A 16,113-nucleotide genomic window follows, 5' to 3' on the forward strand; every position below is an offset into this window, starting at 1 on the left:
GTAAAAATAACTGCACATATGGTTCAGCCAGAAAGCAGTTCAGTCATACCTGTGCTATTCTTCCAATTGTGTTTAATACACCACGAGCAGGTTATTTCATAAAAGACATTGCCAAAGAGATCACTTGGGTGCGTTTCACCTACTACTGGGCTCCGTGGCCCGTTGTCTGTCTGGGACACATTACTACCAGCCAATCTGGAGAAGAACTTGCCAATGCTTTCCCTGAACTTCTGACAGCGAGAACCTGGTGTTCAGCTAAAACTTTCCCTTTCCCACCTCCCCGCTCCTACCAACCGCCCCGAATCGTTATGATTGCCGTTAATTAAAAAAGAGAGAAAAAAAGGGGGGAGAGAAATAAAAAAAAAAAAAAAAAAAAAAAAAAAGAAGAAAACCAAAAAGGAATCAGAGAGCCAGGAGTCTTATGGAAACAGCACGGCAGGTAAACCAGGTTAGCATCGTTCCGTAACGGCCACGAGCTGGCGGGGCGGGGGCCGGCGCCCCCCGGCCGTCCCTCCTCGGCCCGGGGCCGGGGGCCAGCGGCCGGCTCGGCGGGGCGCCGCGGGAGGCGGCGTTTCTCTTCCCTGCGGGGCGGAGAGGGGCGGGCGGCGGGGCCGCGCCGCGGGGAGCCGCGCCCGCGGCGGGGGCTCCCTCAGAGCCTGAAGGAGGCCTCGGAGAAGGGATGCTGCATCTTGAAGCTAGACAAGAAGCACTGGAGGGGCGGGGGCAGGGGGTTGAGGAGGGACGGCGGGAGGCTGGGGAAAAAGAAATCATCTCCTCTGACCTCTAACGAAGTGCCCGGTTTTTTCTTAAGCTCTTCACATTTCCTAAATTTGCAGATCTGGTGTCCCGTTTTGCGGTTCCTGCAACTGCTGCAGACTCCACAGTTGATGAGCCGCTTGCAGGGCACGCACACCCCGCAGCGTTTCCGCTTCTTCTTGGCGGGGTTGCCCGCCCCGGACCCGGCCCCGCCGCCGGTGCCGCCGGCCCCCCCTCCGCCTCCGCCGCCGCCACCGCCGCCGCCTCCGCCGCCCCCCGCGCCGGCGGCGGCGCCCAGGGCGGAGGCGGGCGAGGCCGAGGCGTGGCTCTGCGGGCAGTCCGCCAGGTTGGCGATCTGGAAGGCGCTGTCTGTGACGGCGGCCGAGGCCGCGGCGGGGGAGTGCAGGGCCGTCATGACGATGACCCCGGGGGGAAGGGAGAGGCCGCCCAGCGCCGGGATGGCCGAGAAGGTGCCGACGCGGTCGGGGAGGTTCATGATCTCGGCTTCGGCGGCACCGCACTTGAGCTTGTTCATGCACTCGCCGGCCAGCGGCCGGCAGTGCTCGGGGGCGAGGGTGGAGAGGAAGTTGCCGTTGGCCATGGGCAGGGCGGGCTGCTCGGCCGGCGGGCAGCCGGGCTTGCCCAGCCGCTGCGAGTCGCTCCGGTGGTGCATGCCGCCCCTGCCGGCGTGCAGCGAGGAGGCGGCGGCGGCGGCCGCGGAGGCGGCGGCGGCGGCGGCGGAGGAGGAGGAGGAGGAGGGTTTCCTCGCGCCGCCCGCCGCGCCGCCGCCGCCGCCGCTGCCCCAGAGCATGGCGGTGGCGGCGGCGGCCGTGGCGGTGTCGCAGTTCCAGGGGGACATGCCGATGCGGGCGGCGGCGGCGGCGGCCGCGCTGGGGAAGATGGGGGTGGTGATGCGGGCGATCTTGGCCGCCTGGGGGAAGGCGCCGCCGTTGGTCTTGTAGAAGGTGGCGAAGGAGCGGTACCTCTCCATTTCCGAGTTGTAATCCACAAGGCTGTTCAGGGCCCCCTCGGGCAGGTGGCTGTCCTTGGGCAGCCCCGGCGCCTCGGGGTTGGGGCCGCTCTCCACGCACACGTTGGTGTTCATGGTGGCCGGGGCGGGGGGGGCGGTGGGAAGGGACGGGACGGGGAGGGCTGGGGGCAGGGGGGAGAGGGACGGGGCGGGGGGGGGGGGTCGCTTAATCCTCCTCCTCCTCCGGACGCATCCCCGCGGTCGGTGCTCGGCCGGGCAGCCGCTCCTCCGGCATCCTCACGGGAGCTGCCGCAGCTGAAACACAAAAAGTCATTTCCGAGGGGGTGCGCGCGCGGGGGGCGCTGACGGCCGCCCACGGCCACCCCGGTGGAGGGGGGAGCACACGCGGGTGGGGGACACACGTCGCCGTACCCGCGGGCAGAGGGCTCGCAGCGCCGGCCCGGGTGGAGCAAACCCGGTCCCGGGACAACGTGGGGGGCGGGGGACACGACACGGGGGCCGGGAGCTGCCCACCTACCAGCACCGGGAAAAATGAAAAGGCAGGGAGAAAGGGCGGAGGGGAAATAAATGAAAGGAATTAGGAAAAAAAGAAAAAAAGAGGGAGGTGGGGGAGGGAGCCGCCAGCTGCCACGGTGTCCTTCTGAGCCCGGCGGTCATTAGCTGTCTGCCGGCACAGCTGGCTCCGCCGGGCGCTGGTTGCGGCGGCACCGGCTTCCCCGACCCCCCCGCCACCTCCCGGTCCGGGGGGGCTGCCTGCAGGCCGCGGGGGGCACGGGGCTAGGTTAAAAAAAAAAAAATACTTAAGCAATTTCACAGCTTGTGATCCCGGCGCCTGCAGCTGTACTAACGACGGAGTATTTATCCCAGCCTCTCGGGGAGGATTCCCCGTCACCGCCGCCGGGGGCTGAGCAGGGAGGGCTGGGGACACACACACCGAGACGGGGACAGCCCCTCCGTGGGCGCCGCGGGGCAGGGGGCTTCGCCGAGAGACAGCCCGGGAACGATCGGGAGGGGACGTCGCTGTACCTGCTGAACTAGCCCTCATCGGGGAAAGATGGCTTTCTGCTCCAGGCTAGGAAAGTTTATGAGGGGGCTAAGGATACGGCGTCCGTTTTATTTCCTACCGTCCCCTTTCTCCCCCAGGGAGGTGAAGGGGGGTATTTTAGTTCATGGCAATGAGGAAGGTAAATTATGGCAGCCTGCGCGAACTAAAGCAAAACATAAGCATAACTTAAAAAGCCCTCAGTTTATGAACACTGCCTCTTTGTTTTCCAGATGCTCTACCTGAATAGTTCAGATATTTCCAGCATCTTTTCTGATGGAGGGCTATCAGAAACGCTCACTCGTGAGGCACTCGTGGGGCTACGTCTAGTTTCCAGACTCTGGTATGTTTAGTTCAAAATGGTTATCAATTACGGTAATTACTATCATAATTAGATTAATGAACCGTTTGCAGCCCAACCTACCGAGTGCAAAAACTTCGTCTTCTCCCAACGTCGTGCACTGAAAGCGGGCTTTACGTAAACAAATCCAGATGAAGGGAGCGTAAATCTACAGAAGGAACCTCACCCCCGGCTGCACTGGGGACTGGCGGGCGTCCTTCCGTCGGAAAAAAAAAAAAAAAAAAAAAAAGGAAAAAAAAAAGACCCCGAGCTCGCAGGAGCCACCTCTGTGTTTCCACGTCAGGGAAAAACCCAGACTCTCGCTGCCTTCAGAGGTCTAGTGGCAATACAAAGGCTGCCCCGGAAAGCTCGAGGCTAAGCGTCGTCTTGTGGAGGGATGCGAAGGATTTGCTTACAGCAAAAAAAAAAAAAAAAAAACAACAAAACCAAACCTCTCCCGTTTCCAGAAAGGAAAACCTAGCTGCGTGTCCTCGATAACAACTACTGAATAAAACTAGTTTTGCCAGCCATGTGAACGAAAGCCACGCATCTGGTAAGGAATAAAACGTTAGCGTTCAGCCCTTTATGCCAGAAGTCATATGCATTTTCTTGCCCTATTTCCCCCAGCGTTAAACTGGCTTCTCTCCACAAAACCTTCCCTCGCTGGCTACCTTTTCTCTCCCCGCGATCCCCTCTCAGGCTTTATTGCCACCAACAGCGAGAAAATGATGGTGCCCACCAACCGGGTCATTATTGTTTAATCGATGCATCTCCGGAGCATGAAAAGGGTACCCGAGACGCAGTTATTGATTTCCCTCCCCCTCTAACTATCGCCCTCTTTTCCACGAATGAAATAAATAAATAGAAATTGCTAGCCGGGCTTTGCGATTCTGTCCCTGCTTAAGCTAAATGTGACCGTACATGTTCAATATTGCACGTCTGCTCTGCCAAAGACAGAGAGATCAAAGGTCATATTTAAGATTCAGGAGGAGGGGCGGGTGCAGATTAATTAATAAATTAATATAGCTACGCCTTTTATTGCCCAAGTCTAGCATTAATCTACTTTTACGATCCCAGATAACAAGAACAACAGAAAAAAAGAGCACCCCCACATCCCACAAAATTAAAAAAAAAAAAAAAACCAAAACAACCCATCCCTCTAAAAAGACCCCACAACTAAAACTCGAAACCACACACACACAGAAAACAAAAAACAAAAGAAAAAAACCCGCGAAGAATAAGGGGGGAAAAGATGAGGGGGGAAAGCAAACCAGTCACTTACCAGGCTCTTTATTTGGGGGGGCTTGAGTGTGCAGACGCTACCAGCCTGTCTGCCTTTAATTAGTTGCACATCAGTCCCTAACACAAAGAAGAAGAAGAAGAAGAAGAAAAATATCCAGATGTGCCTTGGCAGCTCCTCAATTACAACTTTGATACTTGTAAACAAACTGCGAGGGGCGGTGGGGAAGATGGGGGGGGCGGGGGGGATAAATTAAGCCGCCGATCCACTAAACAAATACCTGTAAGTGGCTTTTTTTCCCCCCTCTCTCTCTTTCTAGCTCGTTGCAGAGAAAGAAGGAGGAGGGGGGAGCAGGGGAGGCGGCGGGGGGCGAGGAAGGAGCAGGCACAGAGGGAGGGCGGGCGGGAGGGAGTGTGTGTGTGTGTGTGCGTGTGCGCGGTGGTCTCCTCTGCCGGCGCGCTGCTCGCCGCCCGTCTCCCGGCGCCCGCCCTTGCACACAGCGCCGGGAGTGCGTGTGCGTGTGGCGGTGCGGGGGAGGGGAGGGCGGGGGCGGGCGGGAGGCGATCGCCGCCGAGGTGAGGGAGCGCGCCGGGAGGACGCAGGGATGCGGACACCCGCCGCCGAGCGCTGGCGGGGCCGCCGCCGAGCGGCGCGCACGGGCCGCGGCGCAGCGCGGGGGCCGCCCCCGCCGCCGCCCCCTGCGCTCCCCTCCCGCGGCGGGGGCGCTGCGGCCGCGGCCGCCCGGTGCGGGGCTGCCGGCGGGGCGGGGCCGCGCCGCGCCGCAGAGGGGAGGGGAGGGGGCGGCGGGGAGGACGCGCCCCCCGCGCTGCGCCCTGTCACCCTCCCCGCGGGCGGGCGGCGAACTGCCGGCAAACTTTGTGCCCCGGGAAGTTTGCGGAGGGGAACGGCGGTCCCCCCGCCCGGCCCGGCCCGGCCCGGCGGCCTGGAGCGGCAGGCCGGTGCCTCGGTCAGCGCACGGCCACGCAGCATGTCATTTTTCACGCGCTTTCGCACATCTCTAATGACTGCCAACCCCCGCGAATGCTATGATTTTTTTCCAGACGCGTGAGGTGCTGCAGATTTCAGGCACATTCAGGCGAAATAGAGCCAGCTGAACTGCGGATGTTAGACAAGTGTCTCGGCGCTGACTAGAAGTTCTTTCCCAACATTTGCCCTTTGCAGGTGCCAGAGCCGAAGAGGTGCCATGCATCTGTCCAGGCACCTGTCCGGGCAGGCCACGCGAACCCCACACCTGAACTGCCAACATTAAAACGCAATTCTTAACAAGCCGTGTGTTTGTACCTGACGTACAGGTACTGCATGCAAACACACTACGGTTCCTTAAAGAATTTCAGCAAACTATTAAAAAAACACCAACCAAGCCCACCTGCCTTCCTCGGAGTTCTTGCCAGCACAGAAAAGGCCTAAATTCACTGAATAAATTATGCATCTCAAGTTCTTCATCCAACCCCTCTTGGTACTTCCAAAGCGAGCACTGGTACTTACAGAGCCATTGCTGCAGCCTGGTGCTGCCAGTGTGGGCACTAAGCAGTTAAGAAATAGATGTTTCTGCCAAGAAAATAATTTTAACTGTTTGTAAATTACAGAAAAAGAATGGAAATTTGCACTGTTTCATTGGCTTTATATGTAAGTAAATGAAGGATTTATGTGCAGACTGAAGTTTTATTTCTGTCTGCTCCAAGCTGAATTCAAGCTCAGGGTACTCAATTCTACAGCATTACCCAAGGGAGAGCACTGCAGGAACCTCTTCTCAGGAGCAGCAAGACAAGGTGGATTTGAGCAGCAGGGTTTGGCAAGGACCAGCAACCTTGTGGCCAATGCTCCATCGAGCGAGACTGACTAGTACAGATGAGAGACAGTTTTGGTCAATCAGGTAGGTTGCAGATCTGCAAGAAGTCGTGCCCCTGGCATTTATGTTACGGATTTGTACGCTTCATTTGGAAGCAGTATAGTTTATCGAGCTAATTAGCTGCTTCTAACCATACGATATGCATTTTAAAATACCCCCGAACATGGATTTACATAATAAAGCATAACCTCCCAACAAGCTAGCATCATCCTTTATGACAGTTCTGCTGCCTTTTTCAAAGTCTTTTTTCTGTTTTGATACATTTTAACACAAACTTATGGGGCGGGAGGGAAATACAAATGAGGGGAAACAGTGTTTCAGTAATGTCACAAAGTGACAAAAAACAAGAGCTTTTCCTGTTGAGGTTCATTCCCTTCCACTCTTCTCCCAAATTAGTTGTCAAAAGCCATATGCAATACTCCAAACACTGAGGACGTTTTTCAAACACAGACTTCTCCTGAACTCCAAACTTCCTTTAATCACAACCTGTGTCTCACTTAAGCAATCCTTTCCGAGTTAATTTATTACTCTTGAAGGAGTTACATTTTTAATAAGCTAAAAGAGGAAAAGGGGAAAACTCTGATAATCTTTTCTCATGCATAAGGAAGACCATTTCATGTATTTTTTAATTGTCATGAGAATTAAATTGCAGTGCTATATATAACCTTTCTACTCCAGCTTGCAAAGTTGTACACATTTTTTGTGCTAGGGAAGAAGTGTTCTATCCAGTTCAGAAGTTTTTGGGGTTTTTTTTCTGAAACCTTTTGTTTAGTAGAGTTTGGGGACTTTTTTTTTGTTTGTTTGAGGGTTTTTGTGTTTTGGTTTTTTTTTTTTGGGGGGGAAGAGGAAAATTTCTGGTTTTTGTTTTGTTTTTAGATACAAATCTGTTTTATCCTGCATCCTGCCCTCAGCCTGGGAGCTGAGGAGGACTGTTATGTTCAGGAGTCTATCAGTGAGGTAGCTACAACTCTACAACTCATGATGGAGTCCTGGAAAGCAATTCCAGATTATCCTTTTCACCATAATCTGTGCTTTCATGGGAGAGACAGAAAGTTGAAAATCACAGGCACTGATTTTTGTTCAGAAACCTTTCCTATTTCCTTTTTTGCAGGAATGCAGCTAGAGCAGTATGTTGTGACATGGAAACATGGGAGCTGCCCTGCCTTTGTAAATATTGATGTTGTTCTGAAAGAAAGTTTCAAATAAAGAGAAACAAACTGAAATTCACATTCAGTTCTTATTCATTCTGTTACTGACTCTAGTGCATATCTACAAAGTGACCACTGTAAACCTACCCAGACCCATCAAGTATTACAAGCATTGTACTAGAAATAGAAAAAGGAGGTGAAGCAAGCCCTTGAGGAATTCAGCAGTTCATTAGACTGTAAACTGGAGTTTCGGGGTTTTTTTCCTAATATAATTACTCTTTCCTTTCTTGTGCTCTTTTTCTAGGCCTTTTAAAGCTCATGGATCCAGTGTCAGGGGTAGACTCCGACCCTATTGCTGTGTTTGGGTTCCCTTCTGCTGGGTCCAAGAGCTCTAAACCGGACATGCTGCAACTCTGGTTCTCCTCTGTGTGGTCGACATGGCACACATCCTGAGCAGGCTAACCTTGGGGTGTGGGCTTTTGTTACAGAAGATTTGTGGAGGGGGACTGGAAAAGTAGCTGCCTCTGCTCCCCTTCCTTTCTCATGAGGAAATCCCCTGCCTTGAAATGGAAATGGTACATTTTCATTCAGGACCATGTCCTTTTACCTGCCTGCAGCTCTGTGCCACACCCCTTGATGAAAATGGAAATAGTGTCTCAGCTGTTTCCACTCTCAGGAAGAAACACATTTCTGGCACAGCCTTTTTTTGAGCACCAGTCTTGTGGGCACTCTGAATGCATGATCCTTTCTTTCTTAGATGAGGGGAAATTAAAAAAGAGATGCAGAAGTTTTCTCAAAATTCCCAAACTGAATTCTTTTTTACTTCATTGGTGCAAGAAACACCTGGAAATGTCTTGTACACCATCCACAGCCAAAACAGCAGACCTGCACCCCAATGCCTGCAATCCCTCATAACTCTTTAACATCCTTTGAGCTACAAATTATTTAATGGACTCTCAGGAATCTGGGCTCCAAACTAACATGAAAGCTGTCTGTTTGCACTGCTATGATACCAAACCCAGCTCCTCTTGAGCTGCAGTTCACCTCTGTGATTACAGTAGTGTTCGGCTCCTTCCTTCCTTCCTTCCTTCCTTCCTTCCTTCCTTCCTTCCTTCCTTCCTTCCTTCCTTCCTTCCTTCCTTCCTTCCGTCCTCCTTCCTTCCTTCCTTCCTCTCCTTCCTTCCTTCCTTCCTTCCTTCCTTCCTCTCCTTCCTTCCTTCCTTCCTTCCTTCCTTCCTTCCTTCCTTCCTTCCTCCCTCCCTCCCTCCTCCTCTCCTCCCTCCCTCCTCCTTCCTCCCTCCCTCCCTCCCTCCCTCCCTCCCGCTGGCACCATACCGTTCCTCCTTCTCATAGCTGCAGCCAGACACGTCCTATTCATTTCCCTCATACCTGCCCCTCTTGATTTCCAGCAACCCATCCCAGCTCCCTGGCAAAAGGGGATGCTTCACTGCTTGCCAGCTACCTTGGCAATTCTTGTATCAGTAGAGGGAAAGACTAGGCACAACTAGTTTTTGTGTGCTGCAAGAAAAGACACCTGAGAACTGCTGAAAAGTGCTATCTGTCAGCAAAAATCAGGCTAAACCCATCCATTAGAAATCCTTGCTTTCATCCAATATTACTGAAAACTACTCTCCTTTAGTTTGAAAGGAAATGCAGTGATTACCCCCTATTACAGACACCTACAAATATTTACTAAAATAATGTAGCAGAGGGATTTTTTTGAAAGTTATCACAGCTTAAACATTCCCATTACTTTGAATATGGCTTGATTCTGCTTCAGGTACAGATGCTTTCCTGATGCTTCCTAGGCAGGAATCCAGATTGCTGATCCCCAATTATGCCGACTCCCAGAGGGCTTGATCCATCACTGATGCAAGTCAACAATGCAGCTCTGCATTTGATAGGATGCTGCCAGATAAGAAACAGCAGTGCCCAGGAAAAACAAAGCACACAGGGATCCTTATTGTCTCGATACTGGGACTCTGACGGGACAGAGATGGAGAGCTCTGAAGCCTGGGTCCAAAGAGCTGGCTACTAGAACCACCTGGATTTGCTTAGATCAACTCAGTACCTCCAGGTGTCTCTCTCCTGCGACTGATAGTCCATGGCAGTCCTACAGTTTCAATTCTTTATGGTTCTTAAGAACCACCGTTATTGGAAGGGGACTTGAGTGGCTTTTACCCTGTGAATGCTGTATGAATTTAAATGTCAAGCCAGAGATGTCATGCCAGCAACTAACAAGAGGCTTTAGAATAAGCATTCCCTGGCCAGTACACAGTAAGCATGGGCTCATTCACCTAATCAGCTTTTGGGCTCCTTGGTGCTAAGGCTGCATTCTGCTTTTTTCAAATGGCATTGCACCAACACTCTTCTGGGGCAGCTACTCAGAAAGGGTATTTGTTCTTTCAGGGCTTGCATGCCCCCCCCCCCCCCCAAAATAAAACTGTGAGAAAGATTTGAACCACTGCTGCTAGTTCAAGATGCCTGATAGTTTTTCTTTCCTTTTGGGTCCTATTTTCAGATACTTCTGCATTTGTCAAGTTTTACCTCTTTGATCTAAAAGTTCCCTATTTGAGAAGTATGCAGTCCATAAAACCATTTACCTGGTTTCCAGAGCTCATTCTTAACTAACACATTTTCTGTGCTAAAATAATAACTATCTGAGAACTACTTTTCTAAGGAGCTGTAATGCCTTTGCACTTAGAAGCAAAAAGTTTGAAATTTGGTGATCATGAAGCTACCTCATTTGGCCAAATTACACATATTTCTGAGTTATAAGAAAGAAATCTTAGTTCACACACAAGAGAATTGCTAGAATTGCAATAGGGAAAAATTCTCTGAAGTGTCCAATTCTGGCTGATCTTTGAATAAGATTTCTTCTGTAGATACATTACCTGCACTGGAACTGCTAAGTGGTGTGACAGTAGCAAAAGGTCAGCATCACCCAAAGAGTATTCAAATTTAGTGATCTCTTTTATCAGATTATCAAAGCAAGGAAGATATCCCACAGAATGGAGACCAACTCATTGATGCTTGAGAAGCACATAGATATCACAGAGAGAACCAGTACAAATAAGGAATTTGAAATTCCAGTTTTGGAATATGGGTGTGTGGAGCTGGGGCAACTGTGTGAATGAAGAAAAGACTGATGCTGAGAATGAACCAGGGATTAAATGAGGAAACAATCCTGGGGGGAGACTAGTATGCAATCAGACACATGTACAGAACTGGTGCAGTTAGGATTTCATGGATAAGATCAACTCAGGCATCTTCTAGACTTCCAGCACTTTAGTCTGTGGCATTTGCAAACATTCTGGAGGTTCTACCTCCTTGGCTTCGTTGCCTTTTAAATTTTGGTACTTGTCTTGGAAGTGACAGGTTTTGCTTTACCCCTCTGTGTAATTTTTGGATGAGCTAGTTCCACTTTCACATTTAGTAAATTGGGGAGAGTAAAGACTTAATTAAAAAGCAGAGTTTTGTCAATTTAACGCCATCTTCAGAGGGATGACAGCTGTCTCATGCCAGGGTTTCATATCACTGTGATCAAACACCTCTGGTAAAACACAGCAATGAAAAATCAAGCTCATACCCCTGAGCTGTGACTTTGGCCCTGGGATGCCCAGGACAGCTACATCAAACTATTCCAGGTTCTGTTGGTCTGGAAGAGCATCTGAAAGCAAAGTAGTAAATACATTAAACTTTTTCAGTACCTCATAAAAGAACAAAAGAAAAAGCAGTGTAATTTCAGGTAATTTCTATAGGAAGGAAATTTCTATAGGAAGGAAAATTCAGGTAGTTTCTATAGGAAGGAAAATTTTAGTGGGGTTTTTCTCTAGAGAAAAGTATTTTCTCTGTAGTTGTAATGTTCCATAGCTTTGGCTACCTTCTCATTGAAATAGCCTGAGATTCTGCTTTCATCTCAGTTCTCACACTCTGACAGAAGACATGTATATTTTACTATCCAGTTTTGTTAATGCTTTGCTCCCCTCATCTGTTGTCACACTTTCACTGTTAAGACTAGTCTGAAATAAGCTTATGTTTCTAAATACTTGATTTCACATACTGCTACTATTTATGGTTAAGGCTTCCTTGGGAAGAATGACAATCACTCATGACTCAAAGATGGTCTCAGTGCCAGAAGCACTTTGTATCCTTCTACAGGCTATCATCCTGACTTACAATAAGCACCAGGAGGCAGTGGATGGCCATTTCCCTTACTGTTCCCTGAGGTCATGTTAATCATCCTTTGGCTTTACTGTCAGAAGGCATAAAAATGGGACTCCACTGCTGCACAGTGCATGACTGACAGATGACCCCAGAGGAGAACTGTTCATGCTCTGCTGATGTCCCCAGAACCTGCTTCTTTCTCTGATTTCAGAGGTATTCTACAGATGAATAGGGGTGCAGAGGCCAGCTGGCTTCTCCACACATCAGGTGGTTTAGAAGGTGCTACAAGTAGCTGGATGCTGACAGCACAGGGTCTGGCATTTAGATGACCACAAGTAGGTAACTCCTTTGTAAGGCAGGACATTCAGCAGCAAGCATTGTCTCACAGAGAAGATAATTGCTGAGGTTTAGATAATACCAGTTTCCATCATTTTACCACTGTTACCACAGTTCCCTGAGTGCTTTTCAATATTCACCTACTTACAGCTGTGGACCCAGAGGTTCAAGAAAGAGGATGCTGGAAAAGGGAAATGATATTCCAGATGTCAATGTGTGGTCAGAAGAATACACTGCGATCCCAAAAATGGCAGCAAAATGGGAGCAAGGATGAACACAGTGAAAAGTAAACACAAAAAAACCCCACAAACTGTTAAGAGTCAAAGACATACGGATAAAAAAAGTATTGTGAATATTTAACAGGAAAATCAGGGCAGAACAAGACACAGAAGGCACCACAAGGGACATGAGCAAACTTTCTTGTTTCAACAAGATAGCTATCCTTTCTCACGCGTGTGCAAGCCTGTCCAAATGTGCTGTCACACAAATATTTTAAGTCGCTCTCTCCTGCCAGCAGGAGCTGTTATCATGGCAGCCGGTGCTGTGCTGCCGAGATGAGCCCCCAGAGAAAGCCCTGTGCCTCTCACTGGCGCTGGCATGCCGGTGTGATTCCCTGCCACTCCCGGCACACCGTCCGACGTGCTCGGAATGGCGGGCACGTTTCACCGAGTGCTCCAAGCCTTCCTGGGTGTAACTTTAGCCCCCTTGAGGAGTCACATACCTGCTTTACACTGCGTCTGCAGAACAGAAGAAACAAAGCCCTGAGCGCAGAAATCTTGTTAAAACATGCTATAGGCAGACCAGGAGATTTTATCAGCCAATTGAACAAGGACCAATATACCTGCACTCCTGAACATTTGTTTGTTATCACTGCTCTGCTGAATCTGCTTGATTCCAAGTTGCAAAAGCATTACTCTAGGCAGATGACAGGAATGCCCATTGTTAATTAATGTTATTATTTTGTTACTCTTGGTTCTTAATGGCCAAAGAGATTTTAGGTGATAATTGAGATCAAGTAACAGGGTTATTTCTTTTATACCTGGACTGTATTTTGCAGCAAAATAAATGTTCTCTCAATATTTTTGTATGTAAGTCTGTCTGTCTATCGATCTATCTATAATACCCGTGCAAATACTTAAGGGTAGAACTCCACATACTCAGTATGTGGAGTTTTCCTTGACATTTCTCAAGCCCATTTACTATTCAGGTTTGCTTTTACACAAAGCAATAAACTGACCAAAAAACAATTGGCCTTATAGATATAAAGTGAACATTAAGGCTTTAATCAACGGTGTTGTCAAAGTATCTAGAAGAAATTAGTTTATCATGCATAGCAAAGATGGGTTTCTTGAGACTTCTAATGAAAGCTGATATAGCCATTATCTGATTACTGTAACATACACTCAATCATTAATACAAAAGTCCTCTTTAATGATCTTCATTTTATGCCCACAGCCGTCCTAGGAGGAAGCCAGGAGGTGGGAAGAGGAAGTAGTGCTTCTTGCTTTTATTTATGCCAATTCTAATGGGGTTGTGACACTGAAGAATGCTAATCTGAGACTGATGTGTATTTCTTGGCCTGATCACAAGATGTGGGTCAGACTTATGAGAGGTCAGCAGTATTTGATGTCCTGAGGGCAAGATGATGCTATTCAAGATTAATATAGAGGCTGTGCTGGTCTTCTCCTGTGCCAGGGATTGCCAGTTGGCCCATTAAGACAGTGTAAATCCATGTTCTTTAGTGCAGCTGTGCTGAACCAAGTCCTGCTATGAGAAAGGAGCTGTGCCCTGGCATCTACATGGAAGTGATGATCCTGCTCTTCAGGAGAAAAACCATGGAGAAAGTAAAGATGCGTAAGGGGTCTGGTAATTGTTTCTCAAGTTTGTTATTGCAAACTGTACACTGTTGTGATTTTGCTGTTGGCTTCTGTTAATAATAAGTTCTCAGGTTTTAAAGAATAGATCCCAAAAATATTTGTTGGCATCTGGCTCAATCAAAACAGAAGAAGTCACAATAAAGAAAATATCTTTCAAAAAAGGTGAGGACTGTGTTCTCTGAATGTAGATTTTTTCCAAATGAATTTGGATTTTTCAGATTGTTGTCATTATACAGCTATTTATGAAGAAGCATTATTGCTGTCTTTGTCATCAAAAAAGTCCTGAGAACACTATCTGTCACCTAGGATTAGTACTGCCACAAAATAAATGTTCTCTCAATATTTTTGTAGATGTTTTACCAGGTCTCTAATGTTTCACATTAGAGAACCTGAACCCCACTATTATTGCAAATTATAATTATTTAATAGGGCTGCCTGTGAAAGTTTTGTTTTTACAGTTGTCAAATGTCTCAAACATCGAGGATTTTGTTTAACAATACATTATTTTCCTTTAGTTCTTCTAGGCATACTGTAAGTATTAGCTTATGATTCTTTAAATGTCTGTTATTGTAAAAGTAGTAGTATGCCTAAAATAGGTATTGATTTTGCATCCATAAAAGCAAGATACTGAGAAAGCCAATTATCTGTTTACCTCAGAAATATTAATGTCTCTATGCACCATGCAATGCACAGTGCAAGTTGTAACTCTTTGGACATACTGTGCATCTTTTAAGTCTCATGTAAACCTGTAGGTTAAATGGTAGACTAGTCTTGTTCTGAATCAGGAATTAAAAGTATCATTCTAAATATCTTGACTTTGATGACTGGAGCATTTTAGCCTTTCTTTTTGTTAAAGCCTCAGAATTAGCTTTCTGTTACTCACCCTCCGCCACATAATTCCTTCTCCTTTCTGGAGATTCTCAGCTGCTAAAACCCACCCCTGCCAAATCTGCTGCAAACTGTGGACAAAAGAGAAAGTTCAATGAAACAGGAACACTTGAGCTTTCTGTTTGTGCCATGCTGTGACTGTAAAACAATGCAGTTGCAGCATACACACAGAGTATATAAAAGAAATGAATCTTTAAGAAATGCATGCTTTCACACATTGACAGGGGTACTAAACTCCCATGTTTTCCTACCTTATGAAATTTGTCACTGTGTATAATTCTATCTACATTCCTGTGGTTCACTTCCTGCTGCAGTCATGACAAATGTCCTTTTATATTTGGGAATTTTAGGGTCATTCATCTTTCATTTCTGTTATCAAATCTGTATTTCAAATATCTGTCTGCATCCTGCTCATTCCAGTGTGATGTATGAATTTACAGATAATATATGCACCCCATGCTTAAACCCACAGAAGAGTCCAGAATTGAGTTCACTGTTCTCTTTGTCTGATATTCTTCCTTGACCACTGCACCCCACAGCAATCCCTTCAGCATCATCAGTTCACCTAAATTTCCTCTGCTTTTGATTCAACTAAACAAACCCATCCATTTTTCCTAGCAAAACGCTGGAAGTTTATGAATGATTTTGCTTCCAACAAATATCTGTCTGTACATATGCACATTTACATTTGTACAGTGACCACTTGCTTGTGCTGTGATCCTTGGGGAGACCAAACCTGAGCTGTCAATAATGTAACCTACTTTAGAGTACAGGTCACAGATAAGTCTGACTGACATCTTAATGATTCTTATCTCTCTCTCTTGACTCAGAGTTATATGTTAGGAGATGAAGACAGGTGAGATGAGTCCAACCCATACTGCTGAAATGTCCATTTGCAATGGGAAGGCTGATGCATCAAATGCTGTAGGATGTGCAGGCAAACAAGGTTTCCAAAGTGCAATCTAAGACTGATCCAGAGAAGACCCCAAACTGAAATACTGATCAGATTTTTGGCAGATTTAATTTAAGAAGCAATACAATTATTAAAGTGGCAAGCAATGAAAAGGGCAAGAGAGAAGAAGATATGAGCATTAGTAGGACAGTGATATGTTAACAGCAACTATGCTCAGTGGGGCAGTAGTGAATCAAAGTGGTTTTGGTTACTACTAGGTCTGGTTCATGTACGATCCCTTTAACTATAAATAAGATCATCTCTCAAATTACCTATCAAGCTATGTTCCTTTGGCAAGGTGTTTCCTTCAGGCATTGCAGTGAAAAGTTTGTTTTGAAGAGGGATTTAAAAGGCAGATGCAGCTGGCATGGATTAGAGATCTTTATGGAAAGAAAGAAAATTAATCTTGTCATGGCAAGGAAAGATGGACATGATTTGACTCACTGGTCTTCCTTCTGTCTAGTGGAGACATCACATCAGTCACTTTAGAAGAGCCTGCTCCAGTT

General features: G+C 47.9%; 1 protein-coding gene across 1 annotated transcript; it reads right to left on the bottom strand.

The window, feature by feature from the left end:
- Positions 1-649: 649 nt before the first annotated feature.
- Positions 650-1,888, bottom strand: CXXC4 (CXXC finger protein 4; the record flags this gene model as incomplete). Its single annotated transcript, XM_030239451.2, has 1 exon — positions 650-1,888. A coding segment is annotated over one exon (1,239 nt), but the record flags the coding sequence as incomplete, so codon positions are not given.
- Between the last annotated feature and the right edge of the window lie 14,225 nt (positions 1,889-16,113).

This window comes from Serinus canaria, chromosome 4 (genome assembly GCF_022539315.1).
Source record: "Serinus canaria isolate serCan28SL12 chromosome 4, serCan2020, whole genome shotgun sequence".
Classification (NCBI taxonomy): Eukaryota; Metazoa; Chordata; class Aves; order Passeriformes; family Fringillidae; genus Serinus; species Serinus canaria.